The 22,481-nt window shown below is 37.4% G+C and overlaps 1 protein-coding gene across 1 annotated transcript; it reads right to left on the reverse strand.

The window, feature by feature from the left end:
• Window positions 1-1,120: 1,120 nt before the first annotated feature.
• LOC145469331 (forkhead box protein N3-like) lies at window positions 1,121-22,462 on the reverse strand. Its single transcript, XM_081453013.1, has 8 exons — window positions 19,609-22,462; window positions 19,409-19,490; window positions 10,174-10,753; window positions 9,381-9,526; window positions 8,886-8,905; window positions 6,984-7,073; window positions 6,146-6,305; window positions 1,121-5,003 (listed from the first exon to the last, which is right to left on the reverse strand). The coding sequence occupies exons 3-8, from the start codon at window positions 10,747-10,749 to the stop codon at window positions 4,568-4,570; spliced, it is 1,428 nt and encodes a 475-aa protein (XP_081309139.1). The 5' UTR covers window positions 10,750-10,753; window positions 19,409-19,490; window positions 19,609-22,462; the 3' UTR covers window positions 1,121-4,567.
• Window positions 22,463-22,481: the final 19 nt, after the last annotated feature.

The following is a 22,481-nucleotide window of genomic DNA, read 5'->3' on the forward strand; positions in this document are numbered from 1 at the left end:
ACATTAACTTACCTCAACAGGTCTCAACATAAGGTTGTCTTTGTGTCTCATATACTTTGAATACAATTTGGGCGCAAATATATCGAAAAACTGACCCAGAAGCCACGCGAAACCAATTAAAAAGTGGACGCAATTTGCGCTCAATTTGCAGCAATATAAGAGACAAAGACAATAATCTGTTTAGGTTAGTGAAGCTTGTTTCTACATTGATGGATTAATTTCAGCATGTTTACTGGACCAAAGTGCATTTTTCATGCAAAGTCCATGAAGCGTTCGTTGCGTAACATCAAAGATTGAGCTTGGCCTGCTTGTGGCTAGCATATCGAAGCATATCAAAGACCTTACTACAGTTCCTAAAAACGTTCAGTTAATGTCTGCGTAGCCTGCGAACAGGCTCCTGGGGAGGACGGAAAAAAATTCGAAGAGCGCGAAACTGAAGAACTCGGAGAGCGAAGCGATCTGCGGGGGGGGGGGGGGGGGGGGGCGGTCTCTCTTCCTCAGTTTATTTTTCCAAAACTTGGAGACTTGTGAGTTTACTAGTAAGGAGGAAAAGGAGTAAAAATGATCGAAAAAGGGTCGAAAATTGACAATACTCTAACTCCATTTCCTCGCTTGTGATACTTTTCTAGGGTTCGATTGTTTTAATTTCCCAAACGTTTCAGGGCAAGATATAAGAGAAGCAAGACCCATAAATGACACAAAAGCCATTAAACTAAACTTAGCACTGAGGAAGGGCTAGCCTCGAAACGTCTGCTATAAACATCGTTTCGATTTTGCACTGAATAATTACTATTTACAACTGTTAAAAGCCATTATAATCCATCATATATTTTCACTCGCACGCGATTGGTCTAAACACGTCACGTGCTTAGGCCAAAACTGCGCGTGTTGCGAAAACTATTATAATAATCACAATAGCCTCCATTTGTCGCGAAAATATGCTCAGATATTTGTCCTTGGACATTATCTGTTCCTCAAAGTCCACAGTTTTCCTCGAGCTACTCTCTCGGAAAACTGTCCCCCCCCCCCCCCCCCCCGAACAGATATAACTGTCCACGGACAAATATCCGAGCATACTTTCGCGCCAAAGCTAATGCTGTCCAGCGGTCGAGGACAGTAGGAAGAGAGCTATAAGGGAGGTATAAGGACAAAGCGACCCCCAAAGCGAAGGAAAAATCCGCGAGGAGATTAACTCGTGGCTCATCTTTGCAGTTCTCTCGTAAAGTTACTTGAGGTCACAAAAAATATATACAAACAAGGAAGTAAACAAAATGTAAGGTGGTCTTCACTTGTGGAAGCGCTGATATCGATAAAGATTGGTGTATTGTCCAGTGTCTTCCACAGCTGTTAAGTTCTCAAGCCACAGGGGCACCTCACCTCAAACTAGTGGATGAACGAAAGATAATCTTATATGTTCTCGGGGGACATTCTTCGTTTCATGAGCGGCCATTTTAAAATTTTCAAATACGCGGTCTCCTAGTAGTGCGAGGTCTGGGGCCCAAAATACGTGGACTGGGACCGCTCAGAAAATTGAAAAATTGTCAAAATTCCTGGAACATGGATTGGATCGCGCACCGGGAATAATAAAGTTCCATAGCTATTTTGGCCAACGTCTGAAAATTCCTCTGTTCCGCACCTCGCACCAGATTCTTCCTCTAATTTTTTTTGGATTTTATTAATTTTTAATGATTTGAAGTTACTTACAATTTCCTCTAATTTGATGAGAGCCCCTGTGCCCAAAGGGCCACTGTCTACATGTACGTGCGCTCTGCCAACTCTAGTACCTCTCGTTATGGATCGTAGAAATCGGTTTTTACGTTTAAGCTCAAAATACAAACTCTCCTAACAGACTAACAAACATTCCCTCTATTTTAGTTGTGAGATTTCGGTGGTGAATCTTCACCTTGTTCAAGTTGTTGAGAGTGAATACTGCATGTAACCTGCTATCAGGTGTCTCTCTATCTCTTTTGAATGGGAGGAGGGGGTTGTGATTGCAGGTTACACAGCATGAGGAAATGAAAACTAGATTTCGTTGCCACATTAACTCCAGACACACAACGAAAACAACTGTTTTTGATTTCCTTTATTTTATTTACATATTTCGGATCAACATAAACTACAACTTGATTGTCTTATTTACTGCTGCGTTTCAGCTTTAAGATCACCCGTTCTACAGTTTTACAACACAAGAATAATTATATCTCGTTTAAATTGTAACTTCATGGTAATAATTTTGTTCATATAAAATACGAATGATTTACTGATTTAACGTTCTCGAGTTTCACTGATACGTATGCGGAAGTGACATCTAACGGTTGTAAAAGATATTTTTCGATGTGATTACCAAAATAGACTCCAAAAATAATTCTTCAACTAAGAATTGAGAATGAGAGCGGCTGAAGAAAATTTACGATCTAAAATTGAAAAGTAATTAGCTTTACATCTCTTTAGTGGTAAAAATGCATGCTTGTGATGACAACCGCTAGCCAATAGAACGCACTATGAGTAAAGAAAATGACCTCACTAAACTAACTTTACGAGTTCTATCGGCCGCTAAATTCCGAGTGTCTCCGAAAATAATCGAGATCTTCCGAAGTTATGCGCTAATCAGGTTGTGTGACGAATGAATCCAACTAACTGTTTGAAATCCTTCTCTTTTTTAAATCTGTGTTTTTATTAACAAAACATTGCCATTGTCAGGAAGTGGCAAAATAACTAAACCAAGAAAGGACGACCAATAGGAGAATCTTTGTTTACAATATTTGCCTCATTAGCATAAGCGATACAGTTTCTGATGGAGCTACAAAAACACTAGTTCTAAATATTAAAGGGCACAGCACGATTAACCATCCCAAGGAATTTGAGCACGACGTATTAAATACTTTTTGTGCGACGCGGGTTTAAAAACTCAAAATTTTACAAAGATTGTATGAACTCATTAGCGCTCTTGCCATCCAGAGATCTTGCTGGTTTTGAAAGCCCATTTCTCCGCGAATATTACACCCACAGAAGCAAAAATTTCACCAATTACTAAGTTTCACAAATTCTTTAAATGTTCGTAGTCAATGCGTGTCTTGCGTGATGCCTTCTGTACGCAAAGTCGTATGTTAATGAGGAAAAATGTAAACAATAACGTCAGCAAAGATTCTCCTATATAGATGTCAGTACGTATGATGCCCCTGTGTGGAAGATCACCATATATGGAACATGTTCCTACGTAATGGTGTTCCTCTACACTAGGTTTCTTGTGTTGCTGTTTTTTTTCACTGAGTACAGTTGTTTTCAACACTTCTCCAGTAAAAGCATAATTCAAAAACGATTTTGGAGTCCATGACAAGGTTTTCACCATGGCACGGTTGTCTGAATAAATTTTTTATGGACTAAAATGTCGTAGAATTAGCACAGATATTGAAAGGATAATAACTACAGTACTTCAAACAATACCATAACGAATCAATTTAAATTAACTTGTCCATCGTTAAATATGTCCACAGGATACCACGAAATATATACAGGCCAAAAGTCTACTAAGGCATATTTCTCAATTTCTCTCTGGTGATCTTAATTACAAAATTGATATTTTTATTCTAAAAAAAGAGATATTGTTTTGCATAATTATTTCAACAACAACTTTGCAATTTTTAAAAAAAGTTAACCCCTCGCCATAAGCTGTTCACTTTTTCACCCCAGCTGGACAATTCCTTGCTCAGTCTAACAACAACTCTAGAATTAAAGGTCTGACTGTTGTAAAATCCCTTTTAGAAAGCAACTTTACCTTAAACATGATACTTACTACCCTGGAACCATTACTATAACACTTAACTTTTCTGTATTATATTGGCTGTTTTAAAGTAGACTTGCCTACTGCAAGTACAACTTGAAATATTTTTGGTACGTATTTTGTTTTTAGCCAAAATATATTGATCGAATACAAAACCCCTCCATGCCAGTTTTGTGAAGTAATTTTTCCCGCTCTCTGGATCAAGACATTATCGTTCCTGTGATAAAATCTAGGTCGTTATATTGACGCAACTGACCTTTACATATGACTGACTCATTTACTCTCAGAGTCAAGCTTGCAATATATATATATGGACTGTATACTTTTGATTTGGTTGTCACTTTTATGTCTGTGGATGAAACCCTAGTGTGCGACCATTCAAATGAAAGCTGAGCAGTACTTTCATGTGGTACTGTTTGTTTTAAGGTCATTTGAGACTTTCGAACTCTTGGGAGTGAAAGGGTAACTTCTGAGCTTGTCTTTCTTTAGGCCGCTACACCCACTAACCTCTAACGTTAAGATCCCTGTCAATAAGTCATACTTATTTCAATTTTAGCAAATAAAATGTTTTGAATTTCACTGCTCCATGATCACTTGATCACTGGAATCTGTCATTACAATCAATGGACTGTTGTCTAACAATATTCATCTCATACATACAACATAACAAACCAGAGTACATTGGACCATCTGCAAAACAGAGGGATACAAAGAGAGAGCCCAGCACAACACTGCTTTGGCTGCAGCATTCCTTCATTGTTGCAAAGGCTTCGCATCCAACATGTGCTAGCTTACTGCAGCTGCAGAGCCTTGTGGGACAGGGCTTGATGTACCAGATGTGACACTCGGTGATGGCATAAATGCAGAGTTTGCCAGTTCCAGCAGTGCGTCAGCACCAGCGATATCATTCAGTTTTTCAGCCGTGCTATCTTTGCGGCCCCGTTTAATACACGATGCAGGCCTGTCCCGGCTAGCTGTGCGCTTTCCTTCAATTTCATCTTCAAATCCTTGGCCGTAACCACTGTCACTCAACTTATCACTCAGCTCATCCTTAACAACCTTCTCCATGGTCTCTTCAATTTCACTGTCATCTTCGTCATCCGAGTCGCCATGGTGATCAAACTCAAACTCACCATCAAGAGACGAGTCGGGTGAAATGTCTTGCCTCATCCTCACAGTGTCAATCTTACTGAGAGATGATGACAGGGGTTTTCTGTTGTTTCTGTAAAGTGAATTTAATTAAAACACTTGTTATATCAAACATTTATAAAAACGTTCACCAGCTGTAACAGTAACAGTAACTTTTATCGATATGTATGGGTTATTGACCAAGTGTGAGGTCAAGATGGCTGAATATTGGCCAAGTTCTTTTTTTGCTTGTTTATGGACCGAGACGGAGTCGAGGTCCAAAAACACGCAAAAAGAGAACGAGGCCAACATCCAGCCATCTTGACCGAACAAGCTTGGTCAATAATGGATTTATTATATGGCTTTCGGGGAAATTTTTCTTGCGGGACACGGCGGGTAGTACCGAGCGGGCAAGATAGCTCCATCTTACCCGCTCGGGTAGCCAATCACAGCGCAGGATTTGATTCATCTCGCCCGCTCACGGAGCTAGCCATATAATGAACAGTTGTATGATAAGTTTACATGCCTTAGTAGCTCGCAGCTAGCAAAGCTATACTGGGTGAGCTAATATTTCTTTACGAGTATAGTTACATAAAGTTAATTTTCAAGCTTTCAGCTCCAAGACTACAGCCTGCGATAAATAAAAATGGAAACGATGACAGCTACAAATAAATACAAAAGAAGGTGGGACTATAAAAAGAATACAGTGAATATTAAAATGGAAAAAATATAAGTGTCAATAAACTAATAATTGTTCTTTTTTAAAAGAGTAGAGTATTGATTGGGGAGAAGCCTTGAATTGCTATCTGCTTGCTTTATCAAAGTGTTGTGACATGATTCTAGAATCTTGCGAATACAGATTGAAAGAATCCTTGTCCATCACTTGAGACTTTTTAAAGTCAACAGAGTGATTTGAAGACCAAGCATGTTTAGCGATACTGGAACCTCTTGCACAAGACTTCCCATTCCTCATGTGTTCTTTTTAGCTAGTTTCAAAACATCTGCCAGTCTCGCCTACATAACTCCCTGGACAATCAGCACATATTTTGAAAACCACATTTGGTTGAGGTAAGAAGTTCAATCGGAGGTTGGGATTTAGGAGAAAGAAACTCCTGTTGTCATATCACCTGAATTTGTGATAACACTTGCACACTTTTTTATTGCACAAGGCTGTAACAGTCACCATAAAAATAGCTGACAGAGCCCCTTTATTTCTAACAAGCAGTAGAGCCTCACCTTCTGTGGGATTCTATTAGCAAGGATGAATTCCTGTCCTTTGCCATGGAAACAGCACCAGAGAATGATCCTCTGTGTCTGTACAAAAACTCTTTGGCTTTTTTAACCAAGAGGTCCTCTCTGTCAGTTGCAGAGGGTGGACATGATTGGCATCGCACCACTAATAAAACAAATAACAATTAGTCACCTTTGTATGCAACTACAAATTATTATTCATTTCTATTAGCTATTTTAATTATTAAATAATTCCTCTTTGCAGATACCATAAACTGTCATTCATAAGGCCCCCTGGTTATCCCCCCCCCCCCCCTGCACCCCTGGTTATAGGCCCAGCTACCTGTAAACAAAAATATACATCCAGTTATAAGCCCCCCGCATATAAGTCCCCCTCCAGCTTCCCTTGTTTTGAATTCATTTTATTATGATGTTTTAAAGCTTAATTACCAGTAAATGAAGAACCTATTTCAATCAACATGTGACTCTATAGCTTGTTTCAAAACGGTTTTTTATTCCAGTTATAAGCCCCTCAGTTTATAAGCCCCTCAATTTATAAGCCCATCTGTAAGTCCTTCATAAGCCCTTACCAAGTTGTTTAAGCCCAGGGCTTATAAGTGGCAGTTTACCGTATCACCATAACATATTTACAGCCAGCCAGCCAGTCAGTGAGTAAGTCAGTCCCTGCGTCAGTCAAAAAGTCAGTCTAAAAGTCATTTGCTCGTTCAGTCTGTCAGTTGGCAAGTCGGTTAGTCAAACATCAGTCACCCAATTACTCTGTCATGCATGTTTCTGTCTTTCTTAGAACAATCTGGTAATTTTCTCAGAGACAAGAGGTACTTACTTTCTGCCACTCTCACTTCAGGAGGTGTACTAATCATACAGATTGTGGCCACAGCTTCTGCCTCTGCATCAGGATCAACATCAATTTTCCCTGAAGTTATGAAAATTAATGCCTTTAATTAAGCCCTTCAAGTTATACCGGTAAGTTTGAAAATATTGCCTCTCCTTAAATATTTGCCACACATTCTATTAGCACAAGTTCTGAGGAAAGGCAAATCTTTTTCAACAATTTTCACCCATTAGCGTAAGCACATGTACTTAAATGTCTGACGAGACTGCAAATAATTTTTGTCTATAAGCAGGTCATTTGTCAGGCCAAGGAAACGTTTTGACCTGACAAAAAACCCAGTCTGGTTGGACAAAAAAAAATTGTCTTTAGAAATTAAAAATAAGGGACATGTGAGACATTTTGGTATTTCAGTGTAGACCCTTCACCAAGCGTGACTAATTTGTACATTCATGCTTTTCACAAAAACATGTCTGTGGTGTGGAGACTATATTTGAACCACAGGGGATGTAAAAAAGCTATAAAGAGCTATAAAACTAATTTTAGATCATACGGACTAGTGAGTAAGTGAGTAAGTAACAACTTTATTTACCGAGGGTAATACATAACAGTAAAAACTGACGAACCAGTGGCCCTCTATCCTAAGTTAAAAATTAAAAACTATTTACACTATAAGATAATAAAAATTACAAAACAGAATAAAGCTAAAAATTTAAAGATATGATAAAAGTTAAAAATTTAAAAAATCTAAATCTAGATATGCACAACTAAAAACTAAGCTAAGAGTTTTTGGACAAAAAATATTTTCTAACAGAAGATTTGAAGGAGCCAATGGACTCTTTCTTGCGAATGTCTAAAGGGATGCTGTTCCATAGTTTTGCTCCATTGGCTTGGAAAGTTCGCCCCCCTTCCGTTTCTCTGTTATAGGAGGGGCACACTAAGTTATATTCTTCATAGCCACTGGTTCTGGTGTGTTGGTCTGAGTTTCTTGAACTACTACGGACTAGAAAAACAATTTGGTTACATTTTAGAGGTTTTAAAGTTTTTGAAAGCGATTGCATTCAGATAAACGAAAAGTGAGAATTTGGGCTGTGTATTCAATTTGCATATTATTTTCATTGGTTCAAGTTACAACTGAAAATTAATTCCACAACACTTGCAGATTACAAAAACAAAACTGATAACAAAGCTTTTTTGCATAGTATTGTTTGGCAGTATAATAAAATAACTGGTTCCATACTCGGCCACAAATTTCCAGTTAAAATATTTTTCACTGTAGCAGAAAAGCACAGTCAGAGTGTCCAACCAGGCTAAGCTTTCACCTGTCAAAACCTCAAATTTACCGGGCAATTATTGTCCGACAACAGACTGTTATTTGCAGACTTGGTCTGATTTAGCTGCAAAAATTTATATTATTTCTTTATATCAAAATAACATTGCACAATTAATTTTCCCTTGGAGTTTAGGATTGTTGTTAAACACTCTCTGTGTGATTTGGGTGTGAGGCTCAAGTTGAACAAATAAGTTGTATCCCCATGAGCAATTTTTCTACCCAAACATTTTGAAACTTTTTGAAATCCAATGTCCCCTTCAATATTGCACACAAAAAGCCCTAAGATTTCGCTAATAGCTGAGTCAATTTATATATCGCACGTTGCACATGTTAACCTATTTGGTGGTATCTATACAACACCTATTTAGTTGATGATTTTCTCAAGCGGTTAACCATTCTTGCAGATTATAGAGTTCACTGAGAATTTAAGAAAACATGGCACTATAGAGATACATGTACAACTATCAGTACGCTTAAATCAGTTTAGACAACCATTCTACTTGCTGTTGACCTCTAAGAGAAAATAACATCAAAAATAAATATATTAAACAGACTACACTTACCAGCATGGCTTCCTAAGGAGCTGCAGAAAGAATGAAAAAGTTGAATGAATATAACAAAAGGAAGCTATTAGTAATGGTTCCCTGTTCTGAAACTTTAAATTGGTATCATCAGATCCCTAATATCCCTAAACCAAACTATGGTGCAGTCTTTAGGACAGGAAAAAACAGCATCAACAAGTTCTTTGCAAACTAACTTGGGAATGGTAATTGATCAGGTGGGCAAAATAGTCTTCCCAGCCAGTCAGTTTGCCCCGCACCTGGCCCTTAATTTTTAATGAAACCACTGAGTTCAGATTTCAGGACAGGAAAAAATAGCATCCACAAGTTCTTTGCACACTAACTTGGGAATGGTAAGTGAAAATTCATTAGATCTGATTTCATGAAATAAATATAAACAAATTTCATTTTGTGCTTGACACATGTATGTACATGTACATAGAGTGTACATCTACAGTTGCACAGTAATAACACTAAGCATTTAGAAATCAACTGCACCTTCCAGATCCGTTGTTCTGTGGTGACGGTGGTGGTGTGGTTAGAAGATGATGATATGGGTGAAGGGCTGGTGTTTTTCTTAGAGCTTGCAGAAGGTTTGGACGATATTCAGGATCTACCGTCCACAATGATCCTTTACCAACATTCTGTAGATAAAACTATTCAAGTAAATCAGACCTGCCTTAAGCTTAAAATATCAACTCTCCTTACTTACTCAGACTCATTTCTTAAAATGTCTCTGGTAGTTCTGCAAATTTGATTGTACATCAAGACAACCACTAACTGAAAAGTTTCTATATTTTCCCCACCCATTTACTCAGGGCAGGAAAAAAAAATTAAAATCCAGTTGCCCAGTTAGCCAGAACATTTCAGTTTCTAGTTGCCTCCACTCAAATGTTCCAGTTGCCCAATAGGCGCAATGACAAAAAGAAACCCAGAATACTTGGGTTTTTCATCGCCATCTTGAATCTAGCACATGCTCTTTTAGTAAGTGCCAGACTTCTGTTGTACACAACATCCAATCACTTGCCCAAGAGCAAAATTTACTTTCCCCCTTTTCTTTTTTCCTTTCCTGTTACTATCAGTGCTTTCATGTGGTACTGTTTATGACGCTGCAAACAGTGGTTCTAACTTTTTTAAAGGTCCATAGATAAAACTTTAGTGTATGAACATTCAATTGAAAGTTAAGTAATAATTTCATGCAGCACTGTCCATTTTCAACATTTCCCTGAGTGGAAATGATCCAAAAATTGCTAAAATTTGTACTTTAAATACAGTTCTGTTTAAAACTAACCTGCCCTTTGTCCTTGTCCACTTTCTTGAAACATTTGTTCAAAGATAAGTTGTGCCGAACTGAGTTCTTCCATCCAAGTCTCGCATCCCGAAAATAAGGGAAATGTTCCATGATCCAGTTATAAATGTCTTTCACAGGTAACTTCTTTGAGGGTGCTTCCTCAATAGCCATGAAAATAAGAGATGAGAATGAATAAGGAGGCTTTGATGGGCTCTTCTGTTTGTTTGCCAAACTGTCTGGTGAGATAGGTCCTTTTGCCTGTCCCCCTCTAGGGGGCGTGTCAAGAATGTCGCCATTTGTGTCCCTCCTAGGGGACATGGGTGGCACTGTCGCCGACACCTCAAAGCCTTTCAAAATGTCATTGCTTTGCAACCAGTTAAGGCTTGTTAAGTCATCATCAGGGTCTCCCTTCTCTGTTCTGATGGCACTAAAACAACTACTGCTCAGGTTTATTTTTGTGCTTTCATCAAAGGAACTTCTAAAGCTTGCACCTCCAACAGATTTACTCAGAGACAGATAAGGTTTAGAAGGAGCCTTCAATTTATCCATCTCTGGCTTGCGTATTGGTGGCATCATAAACCTGCAAATATAATTAAATTTTATATAAATTCTTTTAAAAAAAATTGAAAGCAGGGCTGTGCTCTAAAAGCGCCTGGGTGCCACAGGCAACTAACTTTCAATTTTGGGTGACTATAAAAACCTACTTTTTTCACATAAGCTTAAGTGCTGGGCACCTAGGATTTCATGGTTAGGAACCTTTGGGCACCTCAAAATTTACCTTTGACCGCAGCCTTGTGAAAGAATATTCTTGCAAGTCTTAAGTGCTTAGTTACACATACTTAACTGCTCATATAAATATTTACAGGGATATTTCAAACATTCTGATCGGTTGTGAATAAGCGTCTTTACTCAATGAGGGTCTCACTGCTAATAATTATTTTTGAAATATAAAGCATGATAATATACACATCATATATAACTCATTAAAACAAACCTGTTAGGAACAAAAGAAAAACACAGCTAGCATAATAACTAAACAAATACAGACAATTGTATGGCAACTACACAGGAATTATTTTACAAATATAAGCCAAAAAAATGATTTTTCCTCAACAGTACTCAAACACAAGTAAAATATGGACTCCATTTTAAGGAAAAAATGAAAAAACAATCAAAAATAAATTTATTCCATATATAAGACATGTAAATTTTTTCAGTTTTAGTCACAGCAGACAATGAGCTGTCAAAGGCAAACAGGTTTTTTCACAAGCAATGTCAACAAAGCCAAATATCTCCTAGCAACGAAACAATACTCTCCTTCAAGAAAAAAATGAGCTTATCTAGCAAAAGAGAACTTATAGATCTAATTTGCTCTGTTGAACATGAATATTTTTTCCTCTCCATTGTTTCAGAGAGTTTACAAAAGGTATCAATAAATATTTTTCACACTGAAGTAATTCCAAACAAGAATTCCTAAACACAAATGAACTAATTATTAAGAAGGTGAAGAAAAACAAAGTTTGACTTTCAAATGAGAAATGTGAAAACATCTGGCTATTTCTGGAGATGACTGTGGGAACAGAAATTTACAATGCACATAAAAATAACACTTGGAATTGCAAGAGGTAACCCTACTCTGAAAAGGGAGGAGTGGGGTGGAGTGGGGGGGGAACAACACTGCAAAAGGGAGATTATTTTTAAATATTTGTGTGATGACAACAGTGTAATAAAGCCTACATGTATTTGACCCTTACAACCAAGTCAGTTTGTCATGTAGGCATTGTATGTTGCAAATAAAATTGAGCAATATTTTTTGCTGCAATAAATTTTATGTAATTTAATATGCTGAAGCCCGAGATGACCTTGGGAACTGCATGAAATTATGCTAATACTGACAGGTATTTTGAAGTCAGTGCTGGAGCATGCCTTGAGAAATCAAAGGGATTGTTCCTCTCCTTGCCTGAGTAAGCTAAATACTACAGGTTATGTGTCATAGGTATGGATTTTCAGGCTAAATAGAAAGGGTTATAGGACCTAAAATAGAGTTTGAGTTTCAAAGGAACTAATTAAGAAATCTTACAACATACAATGCAGGCACATGTTTATTTCACCTTTCATTACCAGACATCTTGTCTTCAAAATGGGAGAAAGAGAGACACTGTCAGATAAAATGAAAGGTCACTGAATCTGAAAGAATGTGAACGCATATGTTTCAAGTCTGACATGCAGACAGGATTTTATCAGGTCAGGTCTGAAAAGGACATGAAAAGGTTTTTTTTCCTGTCTTGAACAGAAGTGTCTTTAGAGCTATGTGCAACACAACTCCAATGCAAAGAAACTGATGGGGAAAAAGTGACATATTCGTTTTGCACCAGAGCTATATTTGAGACTAGAATAGAGTATGGTACTAGGCAGAAGTTACTCCAGCAACATCTTGGGTCACCAGTTATGCAGAAAAAGACACATGGCAATAGTATACCACGTTGGTTTGTTGACAAGTTTGTTGCTAGCTGCCATAGACCTAATCTTATGTCACCTGGCACTACTCTGTACTCCTTATGGATTTGTTGGTGTTAAACCATTCAAGATACATGTACATGTACATTATATTATGTACATAACATTGATGGCATCCAAAGCTACACCAAAAAAGTGTTCAGTAAAATGCTCTGTGTTGTCTAGGCATAGTTTGTAGAGTGTGGTCCCTGCATGAACATGGGACCCCTATGTCAACAACAGAGCGTTACCTTTTTAGCAGCTGTTGACTGACTAGGACAAGCAAACAGTTTAAATTTATCTTCCTTTACGTCAAAATAACAAAGAAATCTGTAGTTTTGCAAATTTTAAATTTTTATCCAGCTGGATACCTTCGAGTACACTCTCTGTGAATGTGAACTTTTTCATTTGATGACAGCTAAACAGACACATGTACTCTATTTGACTGCAAATCACATGAGCACAGAGCAAGCATCATAATTATGATGTGAAAAATGTTAGCAACTGGCAAAGAGCTGTGTGCTATGTAAGTGCAAAGTGAGCGCTACAAATTCAAAAGCACAGAAAAGTCGATCATTAGTTGTTTGATAACAGTGATTTCTAAAAATTAAATGAATAACAGCCACACATATGGCAACAAGATTACGCAAGCTAAGAAGACTGTGTAATCAGTATCCTGATCAACAAGATGAACAGCTGATCTGTCTTACTAACAAGAAGAGATAGAATTTCACTGAAAAGAAATCATGCAATCCTTGTACAGATTGCATCGAAACATTTAAACAAACACTAAAAAATATTAAAAAGCACGCTGAGTTACAAATTTGCTAGTTAAGAGAGACATTTATTAGTCTTGAGTAATTACTTGATGTTGCATGTTCTAGAACAACTACTCATGAAAGGTCAAATAATTCAACTCTCAGCAGGATATAAACACATATTCATAAACAAACAGTAAAAATTGTTTCCAACACCAAGATTTACCTAGAATGTTCTCATACTCCTTTTTATGCATACTGTCCTTTCCAATACATCTACAGCTTTACCACTAAGCCTCTAAGTCTAACCAACTTACACTGCATTTAACCCACTCACACTGAACCGCATTGTTTACTACTTAATAAATGATTTAAATGTGATTCAAACTATTCCAGCAATTATTAATGACCTACGTGTATAAAGTGCAATTTTGTATTCAGATAAGTCACAAAATCTTCCAGCAAAGTAATGCTCATTTGTTGTAAAACAGAAACATAGGTTTTACAAAACAGCCCTGTAAGCTGTTAAATAAATTAATAATTGAAACTGTTTGACACTTTCTAGTAAGGAGCACATTTCACTAAATAAATAGAATATGAGAGGTGGGATGAACGCTTGCTGAAATTTTTTTCCCATGATTTAACTGCCAATCCCTGATATGAGGTTAACAAGTTTTAATCTTCACCTTCTAATCTTGATCAGGAAACCACAACATACATCTCTATATTAGATTACGAACATGCTATTTAAAGCTGAGAGTTGGACAATGATCCCCTGGGCAGGTCAAAACAGGGACAACATAATCTTTATATGACGCAAAGATCAGACTAGAAAAGAACACTTCAAGATACACCAATCAAATATGTGACACTGTTTCAGTCTGCTTTAACAATGAAAATATATGTAACAAAAAATGTACACAAAGTTAAGTTGTGAACTACAATAACTACTGGTATTTATAGATACTATAGATGTATGATTGAACTTTTGGAATCAATCAGTGTTAAAAAGCCCCAGCCTGACCTTTGTCACTTGGTGAACGACCATTGCTACACAGCAGTCCTCCAATAATTATATAACATGCAATCTGCTTGCAACAGTTTGTACTCGAAGGTATGGTCTGATAATTGCAAAATAAAGTTCTGTTGCAATAATTTATGTTAAGCCAGTAACTTTTACAGTGTCCAAAAATGCGACCAGCTGGTCGCCAATGTGACTGAAAATTGAGTGTTAGTGACCAGAATTGTGAGGCTAGTCGCCTTAGGCAACTAACTTTTAGCGTCTTGAACCGGCACTCAAGGAACTGGTTTCTTTTCAAATCGAAAAAAACCCTTGTGTTTGGTTTCAAGCAAGAAACTTACCTCTTGTCTCTTTGAAGTTTTTAACTCCCATAGAAAATAATTAAGATCAAAAATAAAGGCAAGATTACTGTTAAATGACCCTCAAAACAGTTATAATTCATGCGCTGTAATCAACATTTAGCACCGCCATGTTTTCAGCGGTTTCAACTGCCAGCCATACTGTGGGCGCGTAGCAGTAGGAATATTTTCACGTGAAGAAACGTCTTGAAAAATTTCACGTTTTTGTGTTTCGCTGTGAAGGAAAAATTTTATTGACTCTTTTTGGCGACCACATTTTTCCATCTGGCAACTGAAAAAAAAAATTCAGTCGCGAGTTGGTGCCTGCCTAAAAAAAGTTAATTTCGGACCCTGTTTTCATTACTTACCAAAAAAAAATCGAACTTTGATATTACAAGCAGTGGCATACATGGTAGTTATTTACAAAGAAAACAAACACTGATACATTTGTAGAATTGCTTAACTAAAAATGTGAGCTGATGACTGACGATGTTGCACACATCTCGGGTTTATGCAGTGCAGAGCTTTCCCTCCCCCCTGCCTCCTCCACCAAAATTGCTTAATGTATAATACTTAACAAATGTTACTACATGTAGTTGTATACATGTATAACACAAAATTTACAAAAGAAACTGACAGGGAATTTTTTCAGGCTACAAAACTTGCATGACATATGCATAATCCACTGTCATGCTTTGCCGAAAGGACACAGATCTGATACTGACACAACTTAAGTCCCAGAACCTACTTATATAAAATCCCTGTTTGAAGAAAAACTATTATGTACTTGAAGCAAGTTTGGTTGCTATGGAAATGGACTTAACTAAGTCAATTGTGTTACACATTTGTAAAACATTGGTGGTGGTTGATGTACAAATGTACTTCTTATAAATTATACTTTCAATCTCTGCTTGAAAATTGGCTTTCTTTTTATGTTTCTTTCAATGATTTTGTGGTGCATCAATGTGGTATCTCCTTGTTGATGATTTTCTTTATTCTGATTACCTATCTACTTGATAACGTATTGAAATAGGTCTTATTTGCGATTATGTAACATGCTCAAAATTCACCACCAAGCCTTGTTTGTGCCACATTTTTTCAAACCTTCGTTGCCTTCGTGTTGTTTTAACCTGGGTATTCTTTTCATTTTTGCTGCTTTGGAAATAAGTACATGATAAAATTTAAGATTTGCATTCTCAAACTGAGCCTTGGTGGTGATTTTAGCTAGTCTGATGTCATCACGCATTAAGGCTATTGTAAGGAGAATTTCAATGCTTATCACTTGGAAATTAAATCTACATTGTGCAATCCAAGACAAATGTCCTGGGACACCTCACTGTTTTGCCAGCAAATGGTGGCTATCCCCACCCCCCTTCACCTCCAGTTCCACTCCCACCAAAAAGTTGATTTGTATATGTCCATCTGCACGACACATTTTCAACTTCATTTGGGAGGATGTAGGGTTTGCAAAATTGTACGATCACTTGTCAACGCAGCTGGATTTGACAACGCCTACTATTTGGCTAAGTGTCAATGACAATTTTCCCTCATTACAGTTCATTTAGACTTGATAATATGAAAAGAGAAAATGTTGTAAAACAACAAATGAATCTACATGAATTCATGACTCTGTGATGTAGAAATGTAAACTTAAGGAGATTTTCCTGCAATTTGAACATTTTACTGTAATGGTATTTATTCAGAACATAACCGTAAAACTACCAACTGCAAATGTGTTATTTTGTCTATGTATGCTATATGCAGCAAGCAAATATTGGGCTTAAAGCTAAGCGACAGATGAGTGGAGTGGTAATTTTGACAATATGAGAAACAAATTAAAACTGACAGAACTTTTTTTACAAGGTTGGTACAAAATAAATGATTTGCGGATGAAAAATAAGTTTGTAGATACCCACAGAGAGTCCCATAGCAGCAGGATCTACATCTGTAATGGTAAAATTTTCTGCTGACCAGTATCCTACACTTTATCTACCCAATGACACAAGCCATACACTCAGAGAAAGCCTGCATGCCGCCTTAAAATCAAAGAACACACAGGATTTAGACCCATAGGGAGAGTCAGATCTTTCCTGAGCATATGGCTTGTGGCATTGGTTGAAAAACACATTTTACAGGCTTTCTTCCCACTGTTTATGAGAAATGGTTTATTGCTATGACAACAGTGTGACAGTAACCATATGACAAAACCAGCCTAAATTAAAATAAAACCTCAATTCCGCACAATATCTATATTCATGTGATAAAAAGGTACAAATTAGCATGGGGTTCAGCAAATTGCATATTTATAGGAGAGATTCCAAAATTAAGCTCAAATTCCACATTAGCCACATTATAAATATCAAATAAAATCAACAACAAATTTCAACTACTGCAAATTCCTTTCACAAAAAGTCACTGCCAATGAAAATGTTGCCGGATTTTGCAGAATTCAGCTGTTATAGTAGAACTTAAAGAAATTAGTCTATAGATCAAATCTTAATATTTCAGCCTGGCAGAATAATTATTACAAGGCTATTTTCATTCATGAATGTAAACAAATTGAAATGAAGCAGTGTGGTCAAAACATAATTCAATCTCACAGCAAATATTTTCCATTGAAAATGATTAGTACTCAGCTTTTAAGCTAATTTCACTGCACAACGCGGATTGGCTGCACCGTTTGCCTTGAATTCTTTCAAGTTTTCGAACAAACTGTGTTATAGTTAAAAAAATATTGGCCAGAACAGAAATAATCGCTGTATTGACTCTGTCAACAACTGCGAAAGTCAAGTTTGTTCAACGCTTCAAGAGATTTTTAGGAGAGAAAATAGTAACCATATTCATGAATGCAAAAAGTATTTCGCCAATATGGCATCGATTAATTTTATCTCTAGAACATATGGAAAGCGAAAACTACGTGCTGACGCGCGAAAATTTTATTAATAATATTATTTAGCTCCAATTGAAAAAAAAATTCCTGCATGCTTTATTTAACGAAAAGTTGTGCGCTGTGGTTCAGATTTTTTTAAAAAACAAACTTGTTGTGTTCTCTGTTGCCCAGACATTTAATCTTTGTTTTCTTTGGTTGCAAGAAAATTAATATAAATCGAAAAATAGGTAGCTGGGGGGAAAGGGATTTCTTCTTAGCTTGAAATCGACTTTCTCGCTTTCCAAAATGTCCGCCGCACGCAATGCGAAAAAAACGTCGGCGTTCTAGAACGTAAGACAGATTCTACTATAGTTATGTTTTCGAGATAAATTGATTGATCGATATTGTTCCTGAGCTTTTAAAATCTATTCAAAACAATAGCATAAGCCACAAGCTACATGTAACAAGAAATTAAAAAACACACCATGCCAGATTGAATTACAAAAACATAGTCTAAAGTGGACTTTGCTGCAGCGTTCGCTACAGATGTTCAACAGAATGCCATCATGGAGCCCTTTGAAGGAATTCCACACAACACTGCGCTCATTTTGACGCTTTGAAAGCGCGTCAAACTTCCTTCACACTAAAAAACATCCTTCATGATTAATTTATCGTTATTAGATATTCTTTTTATTTTCTGCGAAGACCATCTTAACCTCAGGGACATAACTGCAGAAGTTATGAGTTGCGACGACAATGGATTTGTTAGAAAGAGCTGTGCAATGGAAGAAAATGTGGAAAAATAAGTCAAAACGTTCAACCGTTAAAGAATAATCGAGACGTTAGTTACCTGTTGTTGCGCGCTCTACACCCTACCGCCATGCGGCCGATTTAATAATATATTGAAATTTTACGATCTGAAAGACAAAGACCTCACAAAGAAATCGTTTGAATAGCGTTTGTAGCGTAGGCCTTCTTAAATCGCTGTAAATTACTACTCCGACGAGTTCTAGAAACAGAACCGTGGTCTGGTTTGCGAATAAATCCGGTTGACTGATTCCTTTGATATTTTCAAACAACACAATCGCCTATAATAGAATGCACACAATTTACTATTTCCGAAAAGAATAAAACTTTGGTCCCAAAGGATGTCGTTGATAATTCTCACACTAGAGCAGACCACGACAAGAGCAGCATCCAGGTAGACTGATGTTGTTCTGTCGGACAAAAGTAAGGGAAGAACTAAACGAGCGAAACTGAAAGAGGAATTTTTCCAAGCCGAGCGAATTTCTTCATATCTTAATGTGCTTTGTAGATCGCACAAATGCGCTCCGAAAACACACGTGTTAAAAAAGATATTCATTACAAATAGTACTCACATGTTGACATGACTCTAAAGTTAATCTGAATTTATCAAAGTTTGGTGTTTGACTTTCACTGGGCCCTGATTTTCTGCGCCGATAACTTTTCAGTGAATCAAGCCATGCCATTGAAATATGGAGGCCACAAACAAAAACTACAGCTTCCCACAGGCAATCTTTGCGATAATTTAGCGAATGGCTTTCAGTCCATATTGTCACAAACACCATGGACGCTTCAGGAAACAGTCACTGCAAAGACCTAAGCAGTGATTTGGAATTAAGGCTAGAGTTCCGGCGAAAAGTTCATAGAGATTTTCCACACGCCACGCAACGTGGCTTGACGAAACTGCGAAACTAAAAAGATCATATGACACTAATACGAAAATGCTTACCTCAAATTCGCCAGTTATCCTCTTCAGTTCATCCTCGAGGCTTCCTCTTATTTCTTGGCCTTCGTAGTGTTGCAGAACGGCGCTGAAACAAGGCACAGAAGCAGCAACCGTTAATATATGGAACACATGAGCAATAACCATCGTTCGTTCGAACACGAATGACGACATCGCAGAAGTAATAGGAATTTTCGAACGTTTACCTCGACAATTCTCCACAGTAAGGCAATTAAAAGCCCAAGCTTTAACACCGAGACAAGGCAACGTCGGTATCAGTAGTCACACAGAGGAGTCGATCTTGCTAAGTATCTCACATTGGTTGTAAGAGGAAATGAAAATGATGAAGGACAGAGAAGGGCCATGGAACAGGAGGGCTGGTAACCGAGGTAACGTCAAGCCATGAGACTTGTTCCTATGGTAACAAGCGTCCGAACCACTTTGCCGCCAAATTGCTAAGTTTCTTTTAGCCGATATAGCTCCCACTCAAAAACCACTAATTTATACCGGCCAATGCTTTGTCGAGAGCTAATATTCTGTTGTCGTTCCTAATAATAAAACTTTTCATTGTAAATGGCTGCTAAAGCTTTTTTTGACTTATGTAGCAAAAACAGACGGTTGTATTTCCCAAAATATTTTGAAAGGTTAGAGGAATAATAGTTCGCGCAGCGTTTGAAGCGAACAAAAAACAAATTGCTATTACTGGGAATACCACCTCTGGTTTTCTAAAACTGAACACAATAAGAGGCACCGCAAAGACTGTTTTAGCATGTCGTTTAATATATTACTTCCTCCAATCTTAGTGCGTAACGAGAAAGTTATGAAAGCGCGTCAAAAAAACGGCCAAAATGACAAGCTCTAGGGGGACAACCCAACGTCGAAAATTTTATAAAAGCCTTCAAGCCTGTAGCTACGACTTTGATAAATACTTAAGCCAAAGAACCAATACCTGATAAGGATGGTCAATTATTTTGTTCGCGGGATAATAGTTTTACATTTTTCATGCGATATATCCAATTTATGCTTACGACGACGATTATATTCAATTTTTCCGCTCGCGTATCACCGTATAAAGTTTCCCTAAATCAAGGCAGTGCCCCGTGAAACAAATTACGAATAAAAATGTTAAAGTTAATTGGGCTGTTTTATAGCCTGCAAGACGTTTTGGTAACAACAAGGTATAAGTTAAAGTTGTTTTTAAAACGCCAAGCGCTGATACTGCGTCACCAGTTTCTATGGCGGCAGTAAACTAGAAACAGAATTCACTCCAAATCTGCTGTTTCCAAGCAATGCAACGTTGCCATTAGAATCAATTGTTTCATTTAACCACTTTCTCGACTTTCTGTTTGTGTTTGCCGAAAAGACTTAACTCAGTGTTTCACTCTTGACAAACTAAATAAATAATTCAAAGCAAAGGCACTGTCGAGGAATGATAAATGCTTGTCAAATACTAATCACCCTTGTGGAAAATGTGATCCTAATTTTTAAGAGCACACCAAAGAGAAATTTAATTTGAGTGTTGTCGTGAACCTGCTGAAACCTTCGCACCGGCATGCTTTTGAAGAGAGAAGGAAAGAAAATACTTCGGTTACTCCCATTCTGATAGAAAATGGAGCGTTAAGTAAACCAGCGAGCAGACGTTTGAGTGATTTTTTAAACCATCGAAGCTACTGTAGCAACGTCGAAGCTACATGGGAACGAAATCAAAACACGACCAAAATGACATCTTCTGTGTGATAATCAAAATACGGAGAGAAAACTCTAGAGAAAAAAATATTTACGTAACAGTTTTGATTCGTAGACTTCTGCGTCAAAGCTTGCGTGATTATTTTACTGTCTTGATATATTTCGTGAGGCTTCTACAAAACATTTTTCCATGCACTATCTCGGCGCCCGATGCTGCCATCATAAATCATGATTTTTTGCCAATCCAAAACATACTTCAAAATACCCGGAGGGGACCTAAAGGGAGCGAAAAATTACACTCTTGGAAATTAAAAAATGTTTCACAAATTTCAAGGGCCTTAATATCTTTTGCTGCTTGATAGCTGCATGGTATGCTGAGAAACATTGCGAGGCTATTAAAAATATTCGCTTCACAGTAATTGGCACGCGAAAAACGCTAAAGCCTTCGCTACCGACTGAAATTGTTTTAAATCTTGACAAGATTACGAATTTGGCTTCTGATGCAATTCGAGAAGTTTCTTGCAAATACAAATACGCATATTAGACAGTTCTAAACACAACGAAAGAAAAATAACGATAATTAGACTGTGTAATTACAATAAGAGCGGGTCCCTTTTGTTCGCGTTGAAAATTAATTCTTGATTCTTGCTAATGGTTGGCAGAAACTAAGCGCACTTCGGTGAAACTCGGGTGCGACCTTTCCCTTCTTATGCAAAACTGCAGCATAATCAAATCTTGGTTTCTGCAATCATTAGTGTGTTATCGAACTTTGACATGTACGCAAATGTTGCCATGGGTAAACATTTAACTCGTAATTGAATCGCAACTTGATGTTGACGCGAAAAATTAAACAAAAAAGCAAATTGTGCCTTCCCACACAATGTTGTCGCGTTTATCCCAAGTAGATGCATTATCCAACCTTTTAATCGCACTTTGAAATTTTCCTCGTGCCGGAAACAGCGAAGAAAACTCAAATTAGAACAGAAAACAAAAACCACGTTATTCGACGTCGTAAACAATGGCCGCAACACCTGCCTCAAAGGACCGGCGAAGGAGAATTGTTGAAGTTTTTTCATTTAAAAGCACATTCGGGTTCTGTGTTTCACTCAGCTGGAAATGCATGCAACATAACACGGAATTAAATTTTCAATTGCTCCTGCATTGTTGGAAGGGTTCGTTTTAAGTTTCGCACAGCTGCCTTTGAGCGTAACACAGGACGCTGTTCAAAGTTTGCCGTTGTCGCTTAGCAATTATCTGCTTCATTCAACTAAAACTGAACTTCTGCGCAACGGCGACTGCATTTAAACGAGGGAATTGAAACTTAAAACTCGTTTATACATGTAAAAGCGAAAATCTGTAAATTACTTACCGTATGTATAATCAATTCGAGGTT

This window comes from Orbicella franksi, chromosome 15 (genome assembly GCF_964199315.1).
Source record: "Orbicella franksi chromosome 15, jaOrbFran1.1, whole genome shotgun sequence".
Lineage (NCBI taxonomy): Eukaryota > Metazoa > Cnidaria > Anthozoa > Scleractinia > Merulinidae > Orbicella > Orbicella franksi.

Excerpts from the sequence above, each read along its gene's own strand:
- LOC145469331 (XM_081453013.1), bottom strand. The coding sequence starts at position 10,749 with ATGATGCCACCAATACGCAAGCCAGAGATGGATAAATTGAAGGCTCCT. Across the intron at positions 9,527-10,173 it reads TGGACAAGGACAAAGGGCAG|AATGTTGGTAAAGGATCATT; the intron begins GTTAGTTTTAAA and ends TTTTATCTACAG. Across the intron at positions 6,306-6,983 it reads TGAAGTGAGAGTGGCAGAAA|TGGTGCGATGCCAATCATGT; the intron begins GTAAGTACCTCT and ends TTGTTTTATTAG.